Below are 18546 nucleotides of genomic sequence, written 5' to 3' on the forward strand. Positions count from 1 at the left end.
CTTCAGGGACGAGTCTTCTCTCCTTCTATTTACATAAGGCAGGGTCCATCTTAAAGTGTAATATTTTACCTGGAATTAGGATTTGAAGGATAACTTCACTCTTAATGCAGTTGTCTTTTAAATATACCCCCAATCCCCCTCAGTGTAACCCACACACTAAAATACTAGCCTGCAGCCATGCTCTAGTGTTCTTCACTGTGCAGCTCTGCCTTTACAACAGAAACATTTTGTCTGGCTTTTGTGCTCACCCTATCCATTCCTATTGTTGGTCTGTATCCTTGGTGTTCATTAGCCATCCAGTGATTTGTATGTTTATTTATTATAGACACTGCACAATGGATTCTTTCTTTTAAATTTCTGTAAATCGAGACATCAAAAAAAGAAAAGCATCAACTGCTTTACTGCAGCAGCTACACTTTGCACTGCCAAATCAATCACTTATTTACCCCGAAAAGGAATTGGATTTCAACTTACAGTAAATTACATTGATACCTAACCACCTCGTTGATTCATCCTTTCTGCTGCTCCTTTTCTTCTACAATTCAAATCTTCCCTCAAGAACTGTCAATGGGTAGAGGGTAACCACAGTTTAGCAGCAACCTGTTATACCCACACTCGTAAACCTACAGTTCTCAACACCATCTTGGCCTAAGAAGTTTCTGTAAACTTCACTTGACCAAACCATTCTATCCACATATAATATATGTGACTGCTGAAACAGAATAAGGCTATATGGTGGCTATCTGTATCATCTACATAAATACGCTGTTTCCTAGTTTCAGAGCAAACCTGGTTAAGTCTGCACTCAGGACTTTAAATAAACTCACTGTGGAAAGTGCTACCCTATATTCATTCCACTGAATTTCCTCCAACAGACCTACATTTAAAAGCTACTTTACAGAAGAGGGTGTTTATTTTTGTGCTCAATTGCTTAGAAAACATCGGTCATAACTCTCTGAAGAATAGAGCCCGCGATGGAAAACATAATTTCAATACTAATCCATTAACTTGCCATACAGAAACAGAGATTAAATCAGCAATTGTTCTTTAGCATACTACAGAAAAACCCTATCAACATGAAAACAATAGAATAATAATCTTGCATTACCTAGTTTTAATGAAGAGTGGAAACATGAATTTTAATCTAATGAAACATCAAAGCACAGCGGATATTTTTAGATGCACTGAAACTAAATTGGAGGAAGCCGACCACATTACAGCCATTTGCTCATCACTTGCAATGCAAAATGTAATGGTACCAAAAGCGGAAAGCAAATGTGTTTTTCACTGCTGCTTGGGGGGAATCTTTGATGATTCAGTATGAGAAAACTAATTAACGCCTCTCACAGGAAATTTAGTTACAACGCACTTCTTTGCAATTTAGACAGAACTCGCTCTCAACCTAGTTATTGAAATATAAAAGATGATGTGTAAAGCTTGACATTGACAATTATATTAAAACAATGACAATATAAAAATCTGCACCAATATATTCTTTATGCCCGTTAGAAATAGCATACTATTGTAAAGATTAGCTGAAAATGTTTTATACTTTCCCATGAAAACAAATTTCCTGCCCTGGATTTGGTGATTATATATACATATTATCTCACGTTAGCCATGCTTAAAATAAAAATTTCAACAAACACAAAAAATTCAGTGTTTCGTGTAATTTAGCGTATTAACAACACATAACTTTCCCCACTCTGTCCAAAACTGAAACCACAGTATTGTTGTCAGAGATGGCCTTCATTAATAAAACATTACAAAATGTAACAAAATCAGCTGCAGGCTGCAAAGTGTTATCAATGTTCATATCTCCCTGGCCAACCGTTAGGAGGTTTATTGCCAGTGGTGCAGGCTGGGTGAGGGAATTCCCCTGGACTTCCTGCCTGGGAGAAGATGCAGTTGTATTTTTTATCCTCCCATGCCTGTGCCCTGAGGAGGGTGACCATGTGCTTGGAACTTCAACCTAGGTAAAGTACCTGAGAATCTGGGTAGAAGCTTGGTCCTTGACATAAGTATGGTGATTTCTCCTCAAGGAGTCTGTAGCATACTTATCCAGTACCTTAAAGACAGGAGCTGTTTAATACTGGGTCAACTTAAAGATTCTCTATCTGAAGTCTGTAGGTGCTTTTTGTCTCTGTATTCTGGAGTCTGCGAGTCCATGGGTGTCCTGTACCCTAACTTTATCTCCCAGTAGTGTTTGATAAGAATAAATCAATCAACTTCTTGTTTTTTGCATTTGAAAGTGACTGGCACTTATCTATTCACTCCACTACTGATGAGGGAGTCAGAAGGGTGCTACAATTTTTTTTATGTATGTAACAAAAGGGATGCAAGCAATCACATGCAACTTTAAAAGTAGTTTATATAAAAAATCTATTCATGATACTGTATTATAAAGTATGTACATAACTTGTACTTTTTGTTTTACTCTAATGATATTTTATCACTGCAGAGTTGTAAATGTAAGTCATTTATGACACAAAACAAGATGAAATTAAGTACTCACAGAAAATACAATATAGTTTTTCTTCAGGATTATAACATTCTCATATATGTTTGGAAAAACACAAGACAAAGTTTCAAGTATACACAATGAGAGGCATTTATAAAAACTGGAGCAGACAGAATCTGGAGCAGCCGTGCATAGTAACCAATCAGCTTTTAACTTTCATTTTGAAAGCTTAATTGAACAAACTGAAGAAAGAAGCTGATTGGTTATTATAAGCAACTGCTTCCAGATTCTGTCTGCACCAGATCTAAAAAAAATCCCACAAGGTGCTTATAGATAAAAAGTGTGCTAACAAGACTTTTTTTTGCCCATAGCAATGAACCAAAATCAAGGGTTTAATTCCAACTCTGCACTACAGAAAGGACAGTCAGATGCAGAATGTTTGCTATGGACAAGAACACTTTTCATACATAAGCCCCACTATGCTTGTGCCCAACATGCAAAAGTAAAAAAGGAAACATAGCCTTATTGAACCATAGAACAGTTTTGGTTGTCATTGAATTTATATTTTCACAACAAATAAGAACAGCAAAGAAGAATAAAGTTCCCCCCACTCTGTCATGCCTGACACCTAAATTATTCTACCTGAGGGAAGTGCTGATGATGCCCCAACTTGTCTTAGATACAAAGTGTCCATTAACATTAATGATAGATCAAATATGCTACAAGTCAGCATTCTTACATACTCAACTTTAAGGACAACCTCCAATTTTTATGAAAAAATCAGAGCTTGTTAGAAAGAAAAAAGCCTGAAAGAGCTGATAGGTATTTTAGAAAGATCAAAAAAGGAAGAATAAAATAATATCTGAAAGATATCTTTAAAGGGCTTAGATATCAAAGCAAAATTGTAGATATTGTATGAGCTTTGAAGTTTTAGTTTTCAAATATGCTTGATGATAAATGCAGTTTAGAAGTGTTAAACAGAAAACATGCTATCTGTCAGAGTTTAATATGTGCACATTCATATTTAAACAGGTGTCTAATACAAAACCAATAGAAACATCGGGATAAATTACATCGATGATTGTGACCAATCAAGGAAAATGTTGCTAGACTTTCTTTGTGTTTGTAGTCTTTAAGGCCCTTACAAGAAATGTTGTTGTAAACCAGAAAACAAAAATAAAAATGTTCTAATATTTTTTTAAACTCTCTGTGCCCTTTGTTTTTTTAGGGTAATGTTTACTTTTAGAGACTTTACCTTGATTCAGACAGTCATTAGTACTTCCATCTTCTTAGTGGCAATGATCTGCAGGCTCATATAGCTTTTGCACTGTTGCCACCACAAGGGGCATGCTCTACTTATCAGCTTCACTGGAGTATAAAGGTGACATTAGATTGTAATACCGCACGGCCAGGGCCCTCCGTACCATCTTGTCTTGAATTGTATTGTGATTGTAATGTCTTCCTTATATTGTAAAGCGCTGTGCAAACTGTTGGTGCTACATAAATCCTGTATAATAATAATAATTAGGGGACTAGTAAACCCCTAATGTCTCCTTAAAGGGAACCATTCACCACTTATGTGCTATCACATAAGGGGTCTTGTGACCCCACTACCTTTTCAGTAAATCTACATATATATAATAACCCATAAGAAGGAAACTATAAACATAAGCATAACATAGTTAAGTAATAAAATAAAACAATAAAAATTCTCCCAAAAAATAATTTTGCAGAAATAACTAACATTTCAAAGAAATGGCATGGCAATAATGTTTTGCATTATGACAAAAATAGCAAAACTGAACAGTGGTGCAAAGAAAAAAAGATTTCGACAAAGAGAACATGGTTAAAAAAAAAAGCCAGTGGCAAGAATGTTGTAAAACTCTGTAGGCACAAGTACAAGCTAGATGAAAAAAGGTTTTGTTGGTTTACAATACACCATATATTGAGTATGACAAACATTCACACATGCTGCAAAGTTTGTCTGTTAATCAATACTCTGTGAAGTTGTGCTTGACAACATTCCTATGGCGAATAACAGTTGTGTCATGGGACTGAGTCTTCACAGAATATTAAATATGGCCTGAGAACAAAAACCTGGCGGAGAGAGGAAAATTAAATGTGCATTCTTTTGTCTGGATTTGGAATCAGGACTAATTTGATGACTGACCTTCTATATCCCGTAACAGATGAAAAATATTCTTCCCTAGCTGATGTTCATGTTTATTTTGATGTATACCAGTCTATAAGTACATTTTATTGTTCTATAAGATGTAAAAAAAAAAATCAATTTCTTGCAGCCTTAAAGGTGTTGCCTGCCCTGTGACCCCCGTCAAGGCAAGTGGAAGAAGGATGATGACTTTCTGTTTAACCCATTCATACAACATGTTTGCCATAATACTGAAAGCCAATACACCTTACTAGTATATGAAGAGGCATAGTTATAATGCAGCAAATTATCTTTCAGGTAACGGGTCATTCACTGTCATTTGCAGTTATTAAAAAGCACATTTGCTGCTGCATAATTACAAGACCTCTTTAATCGAGACCTAAGTCTTTGCTCACTTTTAGAGCTACACAGACTACAAGGATCTACAACATCTGGCAGTTCTGTGTGTTTTGGATGCCTGCTGCCCCAATTGTGGTTTCAACTGCCAGCTGCTATGTCACTAGTGAGTCCTGCAGTTGAAGATCATAGTGATGGGATATGGAACTAGTACATATTAACATTTTGTGCAGGCTATTTTTATTTAGTGACACAGTGGCTTAAATGGGAAATCCAATTGCAATAACAATTGCTATATAATACTGCAAATGGCACAGCCCTTTGGACCAATCCATCACCGGGCACTGTTTTAAAACTGGCAAATCGCTGCTTTTAGCAATGATGTGCCCATTTCTTCTATAGCAGAACTACAAAGCTTGGTTCCATTCCTCTCCATGCTCTCACCTGCTGCATCTCAGACAGTCTGCAAATTAGTATTTTAATCCTAAAATCCTCATTTGCATTCACCTCCTTCTGTTGTGTTATAAATAACACAAATCTGATCTGCATAGTGAATGGCTGGGACATACAAGCAAACCTAGGCAAACTAATGTGCTTAGATTCATTTGCAGGCTATATTCTGTACATATAACCCTCATTTTTTCAACTGTGCAATGCTCCTTCACTAAGAAAATCCTTACCACAAATGCTACATAAAGTGACAGCAATGTAACATCTCAATACAACCTTAAAACAGAAATACATTTTTACTAAAACAGCCATCAATGTGCCCCTTGCAGCTTTTGCATAATAAACTTAACCTGATAACCCCACACCAAAGATCTTTGGAAAAGGCACTTTTCACTGTGCAGTCAGTCCAGATCCAGCACAACGTTTACATCATCCACACTAAAGCTTGCACATACAGCTAGCAGATGTGAATTCATTCACCAGCATCCATCAATAACGGAAATGCCTGTTTTGGGTGGACAACCCTTTAACCCCATACATTCGATTATAGCTAAAAAAAACGTCACGTCAAATGTAGGGTTAATTACCATTTGCTTTATAATGAGAAAATCATGGTTTATCTGAAAAGCACATTCAATATACCTTACATTTACAGCATGATGTTTTGGAGGTGGAATTGTTTCAGTGAACAGCCTGAAGTGCAATATATACCATGTGCATGTGCAGTATAACACCATCATTCTAGAAAAAGAATAAGTACTACAGTGGTTCAGCTCCCAGCACTTTGGATGAAACCAAAATCCAGGGCTGTATAAATCAATGCACTGCCTACCACATGTGAGTTATGTAGGGAGTAAAATGTTTTTAACATAGGTACATGTTTATTTATAGGTAGCAGAGAAATTACAGCAAACACAACATTACAAGGGATGCAATATATTTTACTTTGTAAGAGGAACCTTTTTTCAATATTCACAAATAATTAGGAGGCCTGCTTCAGAGTTCGCAGAATCTTTAAAGTTTCACTAACATTCCTATAATGTGTATTGGCTTCACGTCATGTTAATCCTTTAGATCTTTTAGACATTGACTTACAGGCCTAACATGTAAATAATGGCATTACTCAGAAGTCCTTTCTCCATTCGCAAATTTATCTGTGAAAGCAACCTGTAGTGTATGTGTAACCACTTGCAGGCGTGCACTGTAACTACGGTCAGCAAATTAAAAAGGTGACCGCTGATCTGCATATGAAGTTAAATCATATGCATAAAATGTGTTCCTATTTTACCCCTTTAACCCCTTCATGACTGAGGCCATTTTTTGCACCCATGTTATATTCCACATTTTAGGCCTGAAAATGACTTAAAACCCCCAAACAACGCGTGCTCGCGGGGGACTTTAACATTTTTTAATTATTATTAGATTTATTTGATTTGATTTTAATTAAAAAAACTTTTTTTTTTTTACTTTACTTTGACTGCCATCACATAGCAGATAGCAGATGGTGGTGACAGGTATTCTTTAAGGTGATGCTGGGGGTCCAAAAGACCCCCAGTGTCACCTTTACACTGGAAATAAGCTATTGAAGTGCAGATCTACGGGACACAGAAGCAATCTGGCGACAGGTAAGTCGCCAGAATCGCTTCTGTTGTAAAGCCGACAGTCGGCTTTACAAGTTTAAACAGCCCCGATGCTGGCGACGTACACTGTACGTCGTCAGTCACGAAGGGGTTAAACCTCAGTTTACTCTGATCTGCCCTAATTAACTCCTTTTTTCCACTTTTCCCCTTATTTTTCTACTGAATACTCGTTATTTTCTTTCAGAATTTAAAAATGTTAAACCATAATTATTTCAACATTGTTTTCCTTTTTTATTTGCTTTTAATGTTAGATTAAAAAAGTGCTTCATTTAATTTTTTTTTAGTAAATAACTTAGCATTGCTTTGTACTAAAATCATAATTTTAGTCCCATTTTAAGCAAAAAAATTATAGAACATTCAAACTTTTGATCTATGGTAACACTTGTTTTAAAACTAACATTGGCCAAAGTAGAAAACACTTTTTCTTAGTTTTGGATTGTCTTGTCTATAAATTGCAAAAAAGTCAGTCATCGCTCTCCGCAGTCATTCCCACTTCTCCTTCCTCATTGGAGGGACAGACATGGGAGGAGGCGGGCACATCTGGCTCTTGCTCTAGAGAGGTAGAGCTAGCTGTCAATCAGGCAACAGGGTGGAACCCAACAATATTGTCATGATCTTTCCTGGATGCAGCATGGCTAAATGCTGTGAGCATATAACGGGCAGTAGACCACTATATGCTGACTTTGGGTCACAGGAGGACATTAAAAAAAAGCTGCTTACATTAAGTGCTTGTTACTTTCTTAAAAATACTACTAAGCTATCCCCTATCTAAGGTTAAGGGGGGAACTAAGGCGTTAATATTTGCCATAATTAACTCTGTCTGTACAGTCCTGGCTGATCTCATTATCTGTTGTAAACCAGATTTCAACACTGTCTGTCTTATCAAAGGGTTAAAGATCCTGAGGCTTGGATTCTGCAGCGTATATCAATAAGAGGAAACTGATTCTGTCGCCACTTTGTCCATTTAAAATTGCTCAGAATAGCTTGCAGTCCTGTCTATAATCCTGCTCCAAAGAAATAACTAGAAAAGTAAGACAAATTTAGGAAACCAAAATATTTTAAGGTATGCCGTATGGCTGGGAACACAAACATACAGCGGAGGTATCTCAAATTTGACTGCAAAAGTGGAAATACATTTTAAGTAATTCAAAGGTTATTGCTGAATCAATAGCAGATATGTAAAAATTGCTCGGGTCCATAAAGGAATGAGAGCTGAATAGGTTAGAAGAAAATGTCCAGCCTAAGGACTCGTTCACACCAGGTGAATTTGGTTTGTTTGATCTGCTTTGATCAACGTAGACTCAACAAAAGGGCCCTGTGTTCTCAAGTGTTCTCTTGTCCTGTTTAAGCCATACAAGTGCGTTGGTATGTTTAGTTAAAAAAATTAGATGCACCCCTGCATTTTTATGTAACACAATGCACAAAAATGCATTACAATGCACATTAGCACTTCCCAATGCACTGATGTATAACATAGAACTAAATTAAGTTTTTTAACGCTAAATAAACATTAAAAAAATTAAGTAAACACTGTGATATATTGTAACAACACAGCACAGTGAGCATGCTCAACACACAGCAGCATACACATTATACACACCATAGCGCATGCCCGCTGGTGTAAACAGGTCCTAAGAGTATGCACCACAAGAATCTGCTATTTAATTTAGCCTATTTGGAGCTACTCTTTGATGTGGTTTTCCCCATGTTGACTTTACCCAACATCATGGGTATGCCCTGAAAAATGACAATGTCCAATGAGACAGGCCAGTAGGTGCAAACTTAACAAAAAGGGAGACAGCAGTTAGCAAATCTGAGCCTTAAAGTCAGGGAAACTCGGTCCCCAACAACAGGGTGAAACTAAATCAAATAGGAGCACAGAAAGGATCCTCTGGCTAGTAGAGGTACAGCAGGTATCTTGAGGTGTCTGCTTTGAGTCAGGACTTTTTAATACAATATAGGTTAATTTTATAGCCATGGCCACACCATATCTTATAAATGTTTCTGCTATGTCAGCTTCCTTTCTATCATATCATCTAAATAGAAAAAAAAACATACACTGACTGTAAAATTGTCTTCTCTGAAAAAGCCTTGTAGGTGCAATCAAAGTTTCATGAAAACACAATAAATCACAATTCATGTCCCAAAAATGCATACATTAGCACAAACCATTTGGAAATCCAATATTACATTTACATTGAAATACAGTTTACAAATGATGCCTTAAAGAGTAGAAAAGTTCAGAGACACTAATCATTAACTCCAGATTTTACTAGAAAAATCCATCATCTTTTATAGGACTTTTTATATATGCAATAACCTGGATTCAGCTACCTTGAAGGTCTTTCCTCAACAAACAAAACTTTTACAGCCACATAAATGGTTTTTTTTGGTATTTGCCTCATTTCAAATGTAAATTATTTGAAACCAAATTAAGTTAGGCAACTGCAGAGTAGCATTTTGCTTTATTTGACAAAATAAATGCATTATTTTCACACATAATGCTTGCAGGTTACAGTCTTCACAGTGCTGTACTGAGACTTCATCAGTCAAGAATATATTGAATGGGAAAATATATTTATAAACAGAACAAAATATATACACGATGATAAAAAAAATGTATGCTGTGCCATTTATAATAGAAACTAATAATAGATTAATGGGATAGATTTAAGAAAAGTTTACATAAGGCAAAATCCATAATTGTGGCCCATTCTAAACTTATGATTTTGCCACACAACCATGCCACACTTAGTGAGAGGTTAAATTAAATCAAATAACTTTAACCCTTTCACTGTCAAACCAGTTTTTACTTTTTTTGTTGTTTACAAACATGCAAATTATTGACATAAAAATGTACTTGAAACCCCCAACACTTTAATAATTTTTAGAAAGCAGAGCAATGGAAATATTTGTGCTACTGTTTATCAATTCTATAGTTCTGGGAAAATAATATTTGGTGCACACAAGCACAATATAATCTCCAAATTTTCTGCTAAATATGAAAGAAGAGACAGTGTTAAGTAGTTAAATACCAAATATCCCAAGCCTCAAAATGTAATGCATCCACGAGTGCATGATGAAAAACTAGGATACCCAAATAGGCGTCACTTCAAAAACCTGAAAAGCCACCCAAATGAATGCTATTACAAAGCCAAGAGCCTAGGAAAAAAAATGTAAACAAACTAAAAGCTGCTACTATATACAGAGACAACAGGTTTGCCTTATTGGCCCCCACGGCTCTGTTTATCCACTGGGAACTAAGACAGATAAAGGAGCTAAGCAAATACCTATTACTTCTGAGTATGGAGAAGTATGTTACTCACTTCCCTTTCACTCATGGTGCTTGGTCTGATGCCTGAGGTGAACCTGCTGATTTGCAAAGCATCTTTTAATCTTGACATTTCCAGTACTGAAAACTGGAATACATAACTCTTTGGCGGTTTCTCTCAAGTTCTCACTGAATTGTTGAAAAACAATCCATTCTGTGTCATCAGGGTACAGTGCAAGGATTTAAGCAAGCTTTGTTGCAGATTCCTACCTTTTCTGTTGTAAAGAAAATTTGTCTGTCTTCAGGTGCCCATACGCCTTGCGATTATTGTACGAAAAACAGACGCAATCATGTTTTCGTACGATAATCGGCCAGTTGATAGGAAGTGCACGATCGCAATTACTGTACAACTGGCCGAATTTTGTTGAACGGACAAGACTAGAAAACTTTAGTTGAAACGGACGTAAATCGATGGATTAGTGGCGTTTTCATACAACAAAAATCGCAACATGAACACTACACATGCGCAAATGAAAATCTGTTATGTTGAACGACGAAATCTGGCCGTTAGTATTGCTAACGAATGAAAATCTAAAACTACATTGGTTTGTGCATGATGGGGTATTCGAGCGGAAATTGAACAGGGGTTCGATCACGGTACAAAATAAATTGAATGATAATTGTAAGGTGTACGGCCAGCTTTACATGTCATTTCTAAACTTATTGCTGAATGGGAGGGTCTGTGTTCAGTATAACCACCTGGTGCACTTTCAGTGTTCTAATCATATAATCATAAAAAAAAGTTGTAGTGTCTGCATCCCTTTAGTAGTTAACCCTTAAGGAGTATCTCACCAAAAATTACAGTTCTGTTGGAGGGAATGTCTATAATGTTACTTGCATTGCAGTGCAGACTTCTGGGAAAATCTATGAGTCAATCACAGAAGCAGAACATGACATTTTTGGGGGCATTTTATACAAAACACCTCCAGCTTTCCATATTAAACTGAATTTTTAAAAAATAGTTCTAGAAAATGACAGCGGCTTCAAACAAAGATGAGAAGGTACTTTTTAATAAAACTAAATTACTAAATGGCTTTTGTAGCAAATTTATATGATATATATTTTTTTAACAAAAGTGGAGTTTTCTTTACATCTGCTTTTACACGCACTCAGCATAACAAATACTATTGTTGCCCTCCATGATTCAGTTGCTTGACTTAGTTCATGGTCAGTTCACCTACTTATTATATTTAAGACTAGAAAAAAAGATTTTTCAACATACATTTTCAATTTTTCTTAGATATATATGAAATGATGCATATGAATGTTTCATATTTGTAGTGGACCTTGTACTGCAAGGCAAGCTCTGCTTTGTTTCATGCCCACTAATGCCACAATGCTTAAAAAAAAAAAAAGTTGTGAGGAAAAATGTTAGTAAATATTCTTAACTTGCCTTCGGCTTCCATACTTCAGGACATGCTGTCACCTTCTTTCCAGCAAGTAGTCCAGAAGTAGGAAATTACATTTCTTGTGGCATTCCGTACACGGTTTACAGAATGCCTCCAGGTTGCCATGTTGCCTTGAATCTTTTAAACAGTTTTAGAAAATTACAGCGGCTTCAAACCACCATTTTTAATAAAATAAAATTACTGAATGACTTGTGTAAAACTGTTATACCCTTGGCCTCCGTACTTCAGGAAATGCTGTCAACTTCTTTTCAGCAAAATCTCAGAAAATGATAAGTGACCAAAAGGACTGGTGTGTCTTCTCATGAAATTTTGGGTACTTGACATTGCCCAGGATCTCACCAGAAGGATGGTGATGTTATCCTTGCCTAGGTTCATGGGTGAAGTGTGAAAAGTCTGCTTCCAGCTTGTTGGTTACAGAGCAAGATTAAAGAGCAAAAGTCCAAATTACAAACACAGCTAAATGAGTCATAGAAAACACACCATTTTTTAGTTAGAAGGAGACAGTTTCAAAGGAAGATACGATGTTGTCTCATTATAAACCTTTAAACTGCTGTCATTAGTGCACCCTGAATTAAATGTTTGCCTTTAAAAATGAAGAATTTATATAAATAATAAACTAGGTACAAAACATCTGCTTAAAACATAAAGAAAAAAAAGCAACAGTATATCTGCTAGCTCTGCCCACATATTAAACATGTACTCCCTGGAGTTTTGAGAAATGTTACTGTATAGAGATCTACCAAAGTCTTGGAAGGTGGGCATTAGTAGACGCCAAGCAAAGGTCTAGCCCTTAAGACATATCAAAAGCCAGTAAAGAATTCATCCTGCCCTCCCCTCAACACTTATTACACAGAGGCAGTAGATATATTGCCTCATTTGAGGGGCATTCCTGCAAAACGCCATATATTTACAGCCAAACGCCCCCTCAGGATTTCTGTAAATACTGGTTTTCCTGGCTTTGGAAATGGGTTGTTTGCAACAACTTTGAAGCTGGAGATACTGTATGCAACCTCTTAAAACCATTCCTGTAGCAGAACTCTAATTGGTCAGAGAAATCACATGACAACTTATTTATTTATTTGACCGATAGTAGAGGGAGAAGACCAATGTGATACTGTAAACAGACTTGTACAACAGTGGCGCAAGCAGACAGAGTTTAGCATATAACCCCGGAAAACTCTGCATGTGATAAGCATCTGAACCTGTTTACCATTTTCTGTCATTGGGACTGTGTGCAGACAAACTTCTGCACACAGCAACTGCACTGTGATTACAGCAAGTTACAGAGCACATGTCTTCCCAGGGAGCAACCAACAACCCTGGAGACTTCAGTGCCTTGGGGATTGGGGGATCAACTGGGTGGTTTGAAGAAGCTGCTGTCAGACTAAGAAAGCTAACAACACTTCCAGAATTGTTGGAGAGTAAAGAGAGTACTTCAGAGCTGTTTGTTCACAAATGGGTAAACTAATAAGCAGGATAACAGACGACTGAGTAAGTGCCACTTTCATAAATTCTAACAATATATTCAGCCTGCAAAGCACAAACTGGTGACAAGGTCACTTTAAGCAGTAAATTATTTCCTCAAACAAATAAAAAACAACCAGTACTACCTGAAATTAAGAAAAAAAAATATGGGCCTACAAAATTCTGGCTTAGCAAAAGCTCTGTCCCAACAATGGGTAAATATCTGGTGTCACATTCCATGAACAGACAACGTGTTAAAATCCTCAACAAACTTTCTTTGATGTGAGATATTTGAGAGCAATAATCAAAATATTACAGGACATTTAACTTTATAATATACCAGTATGTCTCAGACACATGAGCTTATTATAAGAGTAGTACTGTAAATGTAAAGTAAAAAACAATGTGTTGGAGTAATGTGTAGGTTTTTAGACGTTTTGTTCCTTTATTATGCTTATTACTAAAAGACATACAAAAATCTGATTTTTGTAATCAACGTAACATTTATTTTTCTTTCCTGTTCATTGAAGGACACAGGATTTAGAGACAACTGGGTTATACTGCCAGAGAATTTGGACACAGACAAAAAAAACCTCCCACTACGAGCATGCCTCAGTTTTGTAACAAAGCAGTGCCAAGAGCAAAATCATAAACACAGAAAGATGTGGCCTGTGTCCCTCAATGAAATCCAAGAAATTGATTTTATGGTACAAGTACGAGTATAAAAATCCAATTTTCTTTCTCATTCATCAAGGGATATAAGATTCAGTAACAACTTGGATGCCCAAAAGCAGACCAACTGAGGGCTGGGCAACACAGCAAACAAAATGCTAACAGGCCCACTATACACGACAGAAAACTGGGAACACCATGCAGCTTAACGAGCTGCCTAAAGCACCTTACACCTGAAGATGGCATCAGATTAAGGCCTGAACATTCACCTAGTAAAACTTGAGAACTTGTGAACAGAAGACCAGGTGGCAGCTTTGCAAATCTAGAAACAAATGGCCTAACAACAAAAAGCCCTACAAGAACTTCCAAACCCAGTAGAGTAAAATCACCTTTGGATGGAATGGTACTTCGGACTTAAGCACAAGGTCCTGGTTGAGATGAAAGCCCCAAATTATCTTAAAGGAGAACTATGAGGTGAGTGCTTTTCACTCACCTCATAGTTCTAGCCGACCCGTGACAATGAGACTGTCACAGGTCAGCTCAGTAGATCGGGAGGTGAGCGAACACATAACGGCGTTCGCTTGCCTCTCGATCCTGTCACAGCTCTCTCCCGTGACAGGGGAGGGGCTGGATTCCCCCCGCTCCGATCCGCCAGCGCTGACTGGCGGATCGGACAGGGGAGGGGGCGGGTACAGTTGGCTCTGCCTCTAGATAGCCAGAGCCAGCTGTCACTCACGCAGCTGGGCGGATCCCGGCATAATTGTCGGGATCTGCTTCAGCTGCGGCGTCTCAGTATACCGCGAGCTGTAGATCACGGTATACTGAGCCTAGGGTGACGGAAGGACGCTAGTTTGTGAGAACTATGGGGAAAAGCCTTAACCCCATAGTTCTCCTTTAAGAAGGAAGTAGGAATTAATAACACCTTGTCCCTGTGCAAGACCAAAAAGTGTTCTTATAGGGCAAAGGCTCTAGGGCAGACACATGCCTCACAGAGGTGATGATGAGAAGGAAGGACTGCAAAGGCAGAGATTTTTCCCACTGATGGTACTCGAGGCCAAATGCTGATCTGGGCCTGATTACAAAAAAAGTTCAGGATTTGTCCCATGGAGTAATTCCTGGGATGAAAGCTTCTTTATTTTCACCAAAGTATGTCTTCCATGTGTAACAGTGAATCTTACGGGAAAATGACTAACCAGCATTTAGCATGGTAGGAATCACTGATTCATAAGGACCCATGCCCTTCTAGACCTGTGCTTCAACAAACATACCGTTAAAAGCAGCAATTGTAAAGCAGGGTGGTAAAATGGTACTTGGCACAGAAGATTCAGATGTTCTGAAAGAGCCAATCTAGAGTCCACCAGGAGTCTGATCAAGTCGGAGTCCTGTGTCTGTCTGCAACAGTTCACTTGAGCTTTGAGGATCACCGGAATGCCCTCCATCTTGATCCTCTGGAACAGATGAGGAAGGAGTTTCAGGGGAAGAAAGTAGTCGACCAAGTTGTACTAATGCCATGGAGCCACCAGAGCATGCACAGCATCTGCCTGGAGACAAAGAGGTCCAGAGCCGGCATCTCCTTCCTGTGGACACAGGTTCTAGAACACTTCTACATGCCAGCTGAGAAAATCTGCCTGCCAACTGCCAAGGGATAGAAGCATAGAGTGGGTAACAGGCTGATCCTCTATCTTTAAGTCGGCACACACCACATCAATAAGAGCCGAAATGGTCTTTCTAAGCCCGAGAGTTATGGTGGCTGCCTGGGACTCCTCAGGGACAATATTATCTGGCAAGGATTTTTGAGCATCTTCATCAAATAGGGCCTCTGCAGCTGAAGGCTCAGAGGTCACTAATCCTACAGAGCAGGTCAGATAATAATTCTGCAGGGAAAGCATGAGGTATGCTTATGGCCTCCGTCAACAGTGTTAGCAATTAAAATTGCAATTGGTCAATAAACTCATGCATAACTGCAATCCTCTCAGGTTAAAAGCAAGAAGGGAGCCACACCCAACAAAGTTAAAGAAAGTGTTGAGGAATGATGAAAGTCAAGCAGAGGATGACCTTTCAAGGTTGTCAGTGTGAGGCCCTTGAGAGGGAACACTGTAGGCCACCCCAGAACTGTTAGTGGATTGTGAGCTGGAGGGACCTGATGCAGTGGGAATGCTTCATGTGCCTCTTGAAGCAGTGGCAGAAAGGTGCTACCTCTTGCTGAATGGCAGGAACAAGAGCATGGAGTGCAAATGTGAGACACTCAATCTAGTGACAAAGCATTCAGTCCCCCAGAATTACAACTTTCTCCGTGAAAATCCAACATAAAAATATGGATAAGAATGATACCCAATGGTTCTAATAAAATTAAGTAACTCCTGATGCTTAGCCCACATGGCCATCTCATAAATGAATCTTCAGAGACTAAGTCAGAGTCTGTGCCATGGCTTTGGATCTGGAAAGCACTCTGGTCTGAAAAGCCCCACAATGTGGAAAGGTCATACTCCAAGCGTGCCCACAATCATCTAGTCCAGAAGTGTCCTGGTCCAGCCTGCAAAGCTTTTGCTGAGAATATGCTGATCCGCATAGCTGCATAAAGAGACCAGCTCAAGCAGCCATGAATAAAATAAACTAAACTGAGCATTATATTAAAAAGGAATGAGAGGATGGGGGTGCATTGGAAGCACTTGCCATAATGTGGGCAAGTATGCACAAAATGCTTGTACAATTTTAGCAAAATCACTTCTGAGGTTGCTCTGTTCTGACAGCTCTCTACTCTGTCTTGCCACTTCCCAGCTCCCTGGGCCAGTAGCTTCTTCCCCTGCCAGCTTTGTCCTTCTTTGGCCATAGGACACCCAGTGATATTATAACTACCATGCATTGAATTGCATCATCCCAACACTGGGCTCAACTCCTGTGCATCTTACAGATGCTGTGAGTGTAAACTGCACCGCACATTGAAAGTAGGCAGTGTTAGAAAAAAAGAAGAGTTTTTTTGGCAAATGAGAAACCTCTTCTGTCAATAAACTGTGCATACCAGCAATTCTGTTTTCCTGAATTCAGTTCTGCTTTAAAATTTCAGCTATACACAAGTAACATTGCTGAAAAGCACTGTAATGCAAATACATGCGTCACACATGGCATTGCATGCAACCAAAAACATTTTTCTAAAAATTGTAAAGTAAACCTGCTTACCAAAATCAACTGGAAAAGGATGGGTACCAAGTTGCCATCTTCAATGTCCCTATAACAAATAAAATTAAAGGTGATATATGAATGAGATGTAAATGCATATTGTGTTAAGAAATATATGCTGTTACCTCACAGTAGTTTAGTTAGGTTTTTTGGTCCCACTTCACCATATTTACATGTACTAAGGGTTTTGCTACTCAACAATGTCTTTATGACACCATATTGCCCTTTGTGTTAAGAAATAAAATAATTAAAAGTTCATCATATTATATTTTGTTTCTTTAGAAGGTGTTATGGTAATGCATGGTCAACAAATGCATCTCAGGGGAGGAAAATGCCTTTCTCTAAGATCTCATGAGCTTACAGATGAGATTTCCCAGCAATGCCCTGCTGATGTAACTTTCCCAAGATGCAAGACTTTGGCACTTACATCAGTTGTGCCAGAACTGGGCCAGGAGGTGAACTCTATTTGTAAGTAAATGAAAAACAAGTTTGTATAACTGATGAATGTAAGATGATTTTAAATCAGCATGCAGAGCTGTATGCTGCTGTGATTTTTAGTAAAAGGGGGTCCAATTTAAAAGTTATGAAAAGATCAACAAAAGAAGTAATTCAAAATAGTTCAGTCTTCTAATAAGCTATAATTATCATGCATTCATTTATTTAATACTGTACATGGTTTAAGCAGAGAGGACAGTTTTGATATGCTTCACTTGATTATCGCTATCAACATTTTGTTTTCTATCTACATTTTGTTTTATTAGGAAGCAGCTGCTAAATCGGGAGAATAAGATGAAAAAGGAAGGTCATTTTAGAAAGCTAGATGAATAACTATGAACAGTAGAATAGGTTTTAACAATTTAACACAGGCACACATAGAAAGTAAAACGTGTTAAATGCAGAACATTATACATCTGTTAAAATCCATACATGCAGACAGACATTTATGAAAATGCCCTCTGATAAAAAGGCAAGATATTATCTTACAATGATAAAACAGTTTAAATAATTAAAATAACTACTATTAATATAGAAAATATAAGCATCTCTAAAGTATAATACATTTTCAAAAGCTGTGAGCTTTATAGCCACTCCAATATTATATTATACTAAGCCCAAAGCATCCATTTTTTCCTTTATACAGATCTACTACGTCTTACTTACTTAGAAGTAGACAATAGTCAGAAGGATGTCCTGTTTCACTTTATAAAAGGGAACCAGAACTTATCACACTTGAAGCAAACTAATGCAGAGGCTGTACATCATGCACCTAAAGTGTGTGATCACTTATTGCAACATCCTGATAAACCCAAACTTCTGATTACAGAGAATGGATATACCCTTCAAACCCCCAGCCTCTTACAGGACAGTGCTTAGTGTATTCACCCAGCTCCAGGGCAGCCATCAGAAATTTCGGGGCCCCTTACACAGCTTAAGGC

General features: G+C 37.9%; 1 protein-coding gene across 1 annotated transcript in view; it reads right to left on the reverse strand.

Annotated features, from left to right (window-relative positions):
* ULK4 (unc-51 like kinase 4) overlaps positions 1 to 18546 on the reverse strand; it is a 463016-nt gene that overhangs the window by 187380 nt on the left and 257090 nt on the right. Inside the window, 1 exon segment of the mRNA XM_018561067.1 lies at positions 17111 to 17159. Coding sequence (XP_018416569.1) covers positions 17111 to 17159 — 49 coding nt within the window.

Source organism: Nanorana parkeri, unplaced genomic scaffold, assembly GCF_000935625.1.
Source record: "Nanorana parkeri isolate BGI_ZX_2015 unplaced genomic scaffold, ASM93562v1 scaffold498, whole genome shotgun sequence".
Taxonomy (NCBI): domain Eukaryota; kingdom Metazoa; phylum Chordata; class Amphibia; order Anura; family Dicroglossidae; genus Nanorana; species Nanorana parkeri.